The 10,423-nt window shown below is 33.2% G+C and overlaps 1 protein-coding gene across 1 annotated transcript; it reads right to left on the minus strand.

Annotated features, from left to right (window-relative positions):
- Positions 1-877: 877 nt before the first annotated feature.
- On the minus strand, positions 878-9,696 carry LOC132544037 (tolloid-like protein 2). The gene is made up of 14 exons (XM_060207605.1): positions 9,633-9,696; positions 8,948-9,038; positions 7,732-7,856; positions 7,112-7,279; positions 6,770-6,854; positions 6,336-6,460; positions 5,596-5,763; positions 4,851-4,980; positions 4,521-4,642; positions 3,997-4,152; positions 3,614-3,716; positions 2,143-2,267; positions 1,660-1,812; positions 878-1,167 (listed from the first exon to the last, which is right to left on the minus strand). Exons 1-14 carry the CDS (start codon positions 9,694-9,696, stop codon positions 878-880), a joined length of 1,905 nt encoding a protein of 634 aa, XP_060063588.1.
- Positions 9,697-10,423: the final 727 nt, after the last annotated feature.

Consider the following 10,423-nt stretch of genomic DNA (forward strand, 5'->3'; position numbering starts at 1 on the left):
ACTAAGCCTATGGAGAGGATTTACGATCACTATAATGAATTTAATGAGTACTCATTAGTATGCTTGGTGGTCCCATTTTTCTATAAAAAAAAAAAAAAAAAAAACTGCATTCATGTAGAATGAACTGAAGGACAAAACGCCTAATAGTGATATGTTTTATTTAAACAAGGCAAAACAGTATTAAAATGAAAGGACGGATTTTTGTAAGTGTATTATCTAACTATCGCTCTAAATTCTGCATGTAAATGTGAAACACAGGGTAAAAAATGAAAATATATAAACACTAGCATAAAAAATCTTTTAAATGACACATGATTGCAACACTCTCATAAAATAATAAATGTAAGATAACACTCTTGCTCTGCATTCAGACTTTGTTTTTCAGAAATGATAAAATATAAATTTCTTTTGGTGACAATATCATAGAGACACCAGATATGATTAAAATTATTTTTGATCCAAATAGAAATATCAGAATACTTCCTCTTTCATTCTCAAAATATTTCACATTCGTCCAAATCGTGAAGGTAATACAGCAATGATCATTTTGATTTCAGCACATCAGGTTAAAAGTTGTATAACATCGTCACATTATACAATATTGTAATATGTTCATGAAAACAGTGGCAATCACCAACAAACTATATCTTAAGTATTTATAGAAAATCGTTTCGAAATGTATGTAGATGACCTATTAAATATTACTCAGGTCTACACGAGCGTGGTGATATGAACTCCACAAATCGTCGCAATATAACGAGATCACCATATATAAAACAAGCCGCAAATATCATTAAGGCCAGTGAAGCCTAGTTGCATAGATATATCGTTAAGGTGGATTTCAAGAGTATTTTGTTATCTATAGCAACACATTGAATCAACGGCGAAGTTTGGGCAGCTTAGGTTTTTTAGGTTTCGCTGTTGATTTTAGTAGTGGCATCCTCAAAGTGGATAGTGCTGTGAGCGCATTTGTCGTTCGGACAAATGCCGACGTGTTGCTGCTGGTAGAAGACCTTCTCTTTATCGTGTCAATTGGGGCAGTCGCACGCCACACATGGACCATCTTCACTATCAAAAATATCAAGCCAGCCAATGCTAGGGCGCCTAATACACCTCCAACGATCGCGCGTATTAGCAATGTGTAGTCTGTCACCTCTGGAGGGGTTGCTGAAACATGCAATTCATATATACGTCAATAGTCTGTTTCATACACAGTTCCTTCAACAATTTAGTCTATGTTCTTCATCTACATAGCGAACATAAGATGTTGTTTAACATCTTATATATAAATGTATTAGATTTCGTTCATTTATTGGAGGCAGGACAGATTTTTTGACATTTTGAAAATTAACTCACAAAAATAATTTCCACTTGATGCTTACATTCTGTTCATGTTTAATAAATAAGTGAATTATTAATCAAAGTTCATCACACAGCTGTTTCGTCCTTCTAGGACTAGTCAGTGATGCTAAAATGTCGAATACATGTGCATGTATTAAAATGTGAATGCTGCTAAACGTACATGTTTAATAAATTTTTGTAAACAATAATTTACCATGAAGAACACTTTTGTCTTTGGTGATTCACCATTGAGAGTTCAGTATTATAGTTACACTCTATGGTATAAATAATGATTGACTGCTTAGTGTATAAACTTACATGTTACAAGCACATATGAGATGTTGAATCCTTTGAATGCAACATTCTGATCTGAAGTGAAGGCTATAAAGGCATAATCACCACCGTCCTGATAATACGTTCCCTTTTCCTCTCCACAAAATGTCCCTAGCTGGGGGTATGACGTACATGGTCCTATTTATAAAACAATTTAGATATTTGAAAAAAAAATGAAACTATTATTACAACGAAAGGCAAAATCAATATTAAGTAAATATTAATTCATTAGAAATTATAATAATTATCTACGGAACTCTTTAGGTATTATTAAGTAATATATACTAACCTGACTAAAAGCATTTTGCTGTGGGCTTAATTCTTCATGAATACATTACGCACACTGACTTCCACAATATTTGGCCAAGTGTATGGAACATTAGAATCATTATTGGCGGACATATTACGATTATTACACAATCAGTGTATACATAAGAAGACCTGTTGATTTCATTGTAATGAACAAACCTTTGTAGATTGTGACTTTGTCAAACACACAATGATAGCTAGCTTCAATTCTAGAATCAACAACATCGATCTTGATGATTCCAGATTCTGTCGCATCGTAGATCATCCAGTATAGATTCTCATTTCTGTAGGGAAGAGAAATATCACGATAGGACACTATATCACGTCAGTGGTGTTAGATGTTTAACATTGATTATAAGTAAATAAACAATCATTAAGATTAACACTGGTTTTCAATTGGAATGAAAGTCATCTTGAAATAAGAATTTTGAAATTCTCATTAAAATATTAACTTGACAGTGTATCCGATATCTTAAGGAATTTTTGTAGAATCCCTTCATGCGAATCTGGGATATTAATTTCAAAATTTGAAAGAGTCACATTACGAAACGATATAGCTGGCCTTAAAAATTGAGTACATCACACAAGGTATTCATGAATCAAGGTTTCGAATATGCGAGATCCAAAAAACAATAATCTTTACAAGCAATCAAAATTAATGACAATTTAAAGATTAGTTTATACAGCCGTATGTTCTCAAACGGATGTAGTTTTAACTGCACAATCGACAGAAAAACAAAACAAAACAGTAGTATGCAAATAATTAATAGAAAATTAAATCATGTAGCAGAAACAATTACCCTAAAATACTTGCTTTGATGTTACATTTATCAAAATAAGCATGTTAAAGCGTACAATAGTAATTCATGATCACATATGATTATAGCATACTGGTGAGGTCAGTCCAAAATTTTATCACACGAACTTCGACCACAGTCAATATTATTCTCGGCTGGTGGGATAAAATCATTAATTGATCGATGTCAACATTCTCTCACTGCTTTATTATTTTATCAACCAAATTAACTGCTGATTGGAAGCAAACTGTCAAATGGTCTTGGCATTTTTAATGTCTTCAACAACCACAATGTAATACTTGTGCTTCTCATTTCGGTAGAAAATGACATTAAAGTAAGAGAACATTGAACAAGTATGGAAATAAGGATTTCTAAGGGAAAGTGGTTTATGATCGTGAGGGAAAATTGTGGCAGTTTCCCATTTAAATTGCATCATAGGGATTTTTTTCTGCATCATCTTGTTAAGATAAATTTCGCACAGCTGCACTAAAGATTTTATTTCAAATACAGTAATAAGTTCGTTGTTGTCATGGCAGTCTGATTTGCATTGTCAGATTCAACCCTGTCCTTCAGTATCTGAATTCCAATCGTAGATTAAGAAGTAAACTTTTGTAGAAACAGCCATTGTTATTTGATAAACAAGAAGCATCGATGCCGATAGAGTTAGATGTGTTCCGAAAATTGAAAACAAGATGTTCCGAATGATGTTCTTGTAGTATGTTATACGACTTTTTATACTTTGTCACATGTGTCCTTTCTGACTAATAGAAAAACAGAATGACAATGAAAAATAAAAGCAATGGATCAAACAGAAATAATTATTTATAACTTACAAATTGTAATCCGCCGGATAGTTGGGAGAAGTGATGTACTGAACAGTTGACGTCGCGTTGAGATACATGATGTTGACACTTGAGTCAATACAACTAGGGAGCTCTGTAAAACACGTGAACATAAGCATAACGTATCATGTTTTAGTGCACAAGTTTGTAAAGGCTTAACAGAACAATTTAAATTATCTTTTCTCTCGAAATCAAAATCTCAAACGTACTTTTGTTGATTTCATTTCCTCTATATCATCTAGTATTGTAATTTTTGGCACGAAGTTTCATATCAGATATGGCAAGTGTGTTAAGTGTAGAGAAAAAGTCCCTTGCCTGGTCAGCGGCAATAATATGGCATGTGCCATATTGTCTTTAAGAAAGATACAACTTACCGTGAGGCGCTGAGGTGAATTGCACCTTGAATCCTCTGTTTGTACTAGAGCCATCCCCGTAGAAAAATAAGGTGAGACTGGAACCTGAACTGTTGATACTTGCAGACAAATCCTCACCACAAAACAAGCCTAGCCGTACCGAACTAGACGATGGACCTATAAACAACCACTGATGTTAAAAGTTTTCACAAACTTTTAATAATTTTAGTTCAGACAAAGTTTTCAGATAGTACTTGTCATTGATGTGTTTAAATCCATGCCACAAACTTTGCAGTGATATGATAAAATCTTGAAATTTTGAAATTCTTTTTAATGGTTAACGTAACATACAACTGCAGACATACGCAAAGAAGTACATCTAATTGTTTTTTAAAGTTGAATCTATGCAAAGGTCTGTAAGTGTATACTGCGATTAATGGCCTTTCAAATATATTCCCGTTCCATATGCTGATTTTTACGCATGTGTACACAATTAATTCGTATTACTTATGATAAGTATCGTAAAAGATAAATTGGAGATTTACCATCATAAATAGCCAATCCATCGTTCGAGCAGCCAATACTGCTCTGAATTGAAGAGTCGACAAGATTTAGATGAATCTGCTCGCCTGCCGGTGCCTCGATGACCAGGTAACAGTTCAGGAAACTTCATAAAATACACGAAAAAGGTTAATCATGAAGAACGAAGGATATTGACAGTATGTATCAAAATCTGACATGTATTCTAAAAGATTTAAACTTACAACAAATGTGATTGTGAATTGGATGCTAATTACAAGTAGGCTTTTCAACTGAAGTTAGATAATTTAGAGTTTAAGTTGTATTTTTAATACATAGTATGAAGTAAAACTTACTTTCCATAAAGGTTCGGATAATTTGGTGAGGTGACTTGCGTTAGGGAGGAAGAGGCTGAAACCCGATCTTCGCTACACACTGAGTAGGTCGGGATGGACGGTACGGTAGTAGTAGCAGCCAATGTCCGACCTGTCAACAATGCAAAGCATCGATGTATTCTGAGGTATTGTGGATTTTTAGAATATTATTATAAGCACTACAACGGTGACGAACAATTTCTTTTATATATGTAGTATTTTATTGAATGTGTATGTACATTAAAGCGATGTATCAAGTTAAAAAAGAATAAATATTCTATCGTGACTAATGGTATAAATTTTATTCTATGAAGACACTCCACGGATATGTATTTACCTCTTTTACTTTTTTGTCAAATATTGTACAAAAGACACATTAGTAATTAACACCTTTTCATGATTTAGAGTGAGATACAGTATAGCCAAATAATGAACTTAACTACACCATACATCTGTTTCGTCTTTCAAGGACTCGTCAGTGATACTAAGGGTGTAAAATTTGAAGTCTTGGCGAAGTAAAATCCAAAGTAATCAAAAGAAAAGTCAAAATCTAGACGGAGAGGTAATTCATGCAGAATGTTAACATGCTCTGGACTATTTTAGTCTTAATAAGTAATGAAAGGTGTTATTCATTTTTACAATTCCTATAAAAATCGGCATTTCGTTTTGGTACGAAAGCGTTGTAAAGGGTTTTAATGGTCATTTGTATAAATATGGATGAACTTACCCCTAAATGTAGAGTTGTACGACACAGCAAACCCAGTTCGAGAAGTAAGGGCAAAGGTGGTGGAAAGTTTTAGGAACATTTTATCTGCTGAAGATATGACAATGACACTGACGAAGTTCACCTTGTCGGAACAGACCTCTGCCAATTCTGGTGCTGTGTCATCCGCGCCTGAAAAGCAAAGAAATTGGATTATATTGGATTGTATTAAATTACCGTAGAAAAAATGGCTGCCTGTGTACTATGTATACCTGTGTAATATGTAATACATTATCCACATGTCAAACGTAACTTACATAGAAAAATAATACCGAAACCATTATATTATGGCATACTCTTGTAATGTTATAAATCAATATTCGACTTTGCGGATTTCCATACCTTCGGACCACTTATTGAATGAATAACTTGTTATACATATTAAATACAATTGACTAATGTTTCTTATCAAATGTCTTTATAAAACTCAGATGACAATCTTCGGCTATCTCCATCTTAACAGTTAAAAAGATATTTTGCATTTTCATTAGCATATGTCATGCAGAATTTTTCCGCAGGAAGTACATATGTGTAAACACTTCCCTTGATACCACGTTGGTTCTATACTCACCGTCGAAGATAGGAAGTATATCTATGTAAACACTTCCCTTGACACCATATTGGATCTATACTCACCGTCGAAGATATGGAGTATATTTGTGTAACACACTTACCATGACACCACGTTGGTTCTATATACTCACCGTCGTAAATCCGGAGTATGTCTGTGAAACACACTTCCCCTGACACCATGTTTGAGTATAGTACTTCTAGGATAATATCATCTGTTGGCGATACTGCAGTGATGAGCCAGGAGCACTGTGCATCACTAAAACATCAATATTGTAGATATGAATTCTTTTAATGGATGCATCACTGACGAGAGTCCTAGAAGGAGGAATCAGTTGTGTGATGCAATTTAAGTCATCATTTGGCTTAACTGTATCTAACTCTAAGTTAGTAACAAAAGGTGCTAATCACTTGATGATATCAGATTCTGTCACATCTTGTATCCTTTGTACATTCATTGGAACATTTTGTTACATTCTTCAATTATGATATATATCCGTAATGAATTTTCCGATTATATAACCAATTATTACAGGATATTCATAGTGTGTTAAATATACATAATTACACGTCTTGTAGTTGTGGAAATCCCGGGGAGTACAGGTATTGTATTTCAGTAGTCGCGTTCAGGGCCATGTTTGTTGGACATACACCTGAAACAAAAGACGTGATACGGTTGGTTGCATTGTGTCATACATTTACTATATACATAATATAAACTGCAGTAATAAAATTAGAACTAGAATAATAAATACGAACGCATAAACAAGAAAACAAATATATCATAATGAATAGGATTTACTAACAAAGTCATGTTAAACATTGACTAAGCTTTGCTGTATACATGAAACTTTGATATGAAAAAAAAATTACTATTATCTACTTCAGTCTGACAGAAAGTTTAACTTACTGCTAATGGATGTCGGGTATCTGAAGTATCGAAGTGTGGCGCCCTGAAGCTGGACACTGGAGTCGGAACGAAACCAAATCGTAGCGTACTGACCAGTAGATCTGTACAAGTCGATGGCTCTATGAGTTTTTGATCCACATACTGCCTTCAACAATCTTGTTTGTTGTCCTACAAAGTTTGATGAACATCATATTTAAGACAAATTGACGTTCTATAGGCATATCAAGGATGTATAACAGTAATGTTTGTATCACATAGAAATAAAGTATGCATAATGAAAATACAAATGAGAGGTGTAAATTAACTTAAGATTATCATTGACTAACGGAAATTTGCAGCTAAGGGGTGTTTTTCATAAAATCAGTAAAAGTGTTATTTTTTGCATAATATAATTTGCAAGGTATATTTTTACCGAATTTATTTCATCCATGGAAATAGCAAACGTACATTAAGTAATCTCTGCATTATACTTTAATCCAAATAGTTATAATAGTTATTCGTTTTTTTAAAGATCCAAAAGACCTTTCACCAAAATTGAAAGATCAAAATCGAGCGCGTGCACGAAGAGTCTTATCATTATCAAAGCAATAAAAAGTTAAATTTGCACGAAAGTAACCTACCGTCATAGACAAAGAGTCCATCATACGAACATCCTGGGGCAAACTCTATCGAGTGTGCTGTTATGTCTATAAACACCAAGTGATCAGCATCTCCAGCATCAAGCCACCACTTACAATTCCTAGATCTACGAATGGATAATGTGATATGTGATAACCACTTTTTGTGGGGAGTGATGGATACTTTAAAGGAGCATCAGGAAAAACTAAGCAAATATTCTATATTTTATATAAAAATAAGTCAATACTTACAGTGTTTATATATCACAAATATTAAGATTGATGAGATTTGTTGATATTGAGAAGAAATTGCATATTATCGTTTACATAAGAATCAAATCTCGTTTTGATTCTTCTACTAACGATAAGATACAAAGACAATGCGTCTTGTAACCCGATTTCAATTTCGTGATATTAAGAAGAAATCCGTGCAAATTTCTATATATCCTTCAAAGAAAAAATTACGGTAATAATAATTACAAAGAACAATGCTTCTGATAATGTCATAAATTGACAAGGTAGTACATGTATCAGTAAAATCAAGAAATCGAATCTCTTATTAATGTGATTGAGAGAATGGCACAAGAAAAGACATTAGATATTGTGTTAAAGTTAAATGCAGTATGTACTTAATTTAGACTTTACCATACCGTTGATGTCCACTAATAAATGATAGCACGCAAATCAAATAAATATTTTGTCAAACTTCAAGATATCTTCTTTCTCATAAAATGATAATGAATTCTCGGACCGTTGCTTAAATATGTCGGTAAACTTTAGCACATTTTGATTACTTTGATTAGGATGCACTTCATTATTAACTAATTGCTGAATCAGCAAGCAGATATTTCATCAATGTCCTCCTTTCAATATACAAAGAAAAAAACTGCAGGCTATAACGTCACCATTATTACAAAATATTTAAATATACTACGTATGCAGGGAAGATATTTTTATATCACAACCTTTTTTTAATATTGTCCTACCTTATCACTCATTTTATATTGTCACATGGTCATTGTTTTATCTAATCAATTAGAAGGAAACATTTAAAAAACAGACTCGTCTGTAATAACAGCTCTTACTTCCCAACCGTTGATAAATTGAAAGAAATAAATCCCCATTCCAAAATTGGCTAATAAATGTACATCCTGTAGTATGAGAAGTTTTAAGCGTAAATCTAAATGAGTTTCGAACAGAGTAAACCTTTTATACTTACGGAGGGTAGGACGAAGGGTAGCTGGGTGACGTAAGAGTCTGAAGCTCTTCAGTCGCCGGCAATGTTAGTGGTGATGACTGACATGTTTGGGCTATCAGAAAAAAAATCAGTTGTTAAATACACATGTACAAATAAAATCTTTTTAGTTAAGTTTTTGTGTCTGAAATAAATTATTTTGTCTGAAGGTATATCCATGTGTGTTGGTTTGATGAATTTTACATACAACTATTATTTCGGTTAGATACACCCATTAGAAACAAAGTTTAGTATTTCAGTGTAACTATTGTGATATTTCATTATTTATATATGTTTTACTTTTATTGTTGTCACGTCACCATGATACCTTACCAAAAACAGGACGTATCATAGGTATTGATAGTTATTTTAATACAAATATAATATGAGTATGTCATTATAAAAAGGAATAAACAAGGTATGTAAATACATACTTGTAAACCTACAATATTAATCTGTGTCATATATATGTGTATCCAATTTCCTTATGGAATAAGTTACAATTTCATTCTTACAGTATACTGATGATCAGAATTTAACATAAACATTTAATGGAGAGTTTTAGTGACAACAATTTGAAGTCGAGAATCGAAAACGTCATCGGTATTTGTTTAACAATATATTTCATATATAAACCTAACAAAATGTAACAATTTACGACAAATCTTACCTGTTGCAGTGGCTATATAAGATATTGACATTAATCCTGTCAGTAGGTGACTCCATTTGGCCATTATGTGTGTGTTTACCAGTATCACCCTGTAACGGACGGTGTCAGCAGTGTCACAAAGGCTGGTCAGGGGACATCAATGTAGGCTAGTGACCTCGCTACTCACATAAAACGGCAGCCCACCTATACTATTGATAAAATTCGACTCAATTTTATCTTTCATACGCTGCTTCTTTGTATGTTAGAATCAGGTAATCCATTAAACATTCCTTTATAAACCGTTATTGTACACAAGGTGAAAAGCTATAGCGCATATCAATTTCACAAATGGTTACCATAACAGATTTCTTGAAGGTTATTTCCTCTACATAGTTCTAATTTACATGTTAAATTATTCATTTTTAAAAATTTATAAAAGTCAAACTTAATTTAATTTGCCCTAAAGTACGTTTTCAAAATAAGCAAAATAGATACTACACCTTTACAGAGTCCTAAACGTCCTTAATCCAATAGCTCCTGATTGATTTTACGACAACACAGTTCTGTTTACGTTGACGTTGTCATATATCTCTAACTAATTACACTTCTGACCTATTTTGAACAACCAAACTCAACATGCACATAACTAGCTGTTCGAGAAGTTACGGGTGTATGTGGTCGGGCCTGCCAATCATAACTTGCTTTACTCGGTCTGGTCAGGGTCGATGTTTAAACACAGACAAAAAATAAATCCATTGAATTGCAATCATTTCAAACACGCATATGCCTTTTTGTGGAATATAATGGAACGG

The sequence above is a fragment of the Ylistrum balloti genome, unplaced genomic scaffold, assembly GCF_031769215.1.
Source record: "Ylistrum balloti isolate Yb309-2 unplaced genomic scaffold, AGI_CSIRO_Ybal_v1 Utg369586, whole genome shotgun sequence".
Taxonomy (NCBI): Eukaryota; Metazoa; Mollusca; class Bivalvia; order Pectinida; family Pectinidae; genus Ylistrum; species Ylistrum balloti.

Excerpts from the sequence above, each read along its gene's own strand:
- LOC132544037 (XM_060207605.1), bottom strand. The coding sequence starts at position 9,696 with ATGGCCAAATGGAGTCACCTACTGACAGGATTAATGTCAATATCTTAT. Across the intron at positions 6,461-6,769 it reads TTTCCACAACTACAAGACGT|TGATGCACAGTGCTCCTGGC; the intron begins GTAATTATGTAT and ends TTGATGTTTTAG. Across the intron at positions 1,813-2,142 it reads CAAAGTCACAATCTACAAAG|GACCATGTACGTCATACCCC; the intron begins GTTTGTTCATTA and ends TTTTATAAATAG.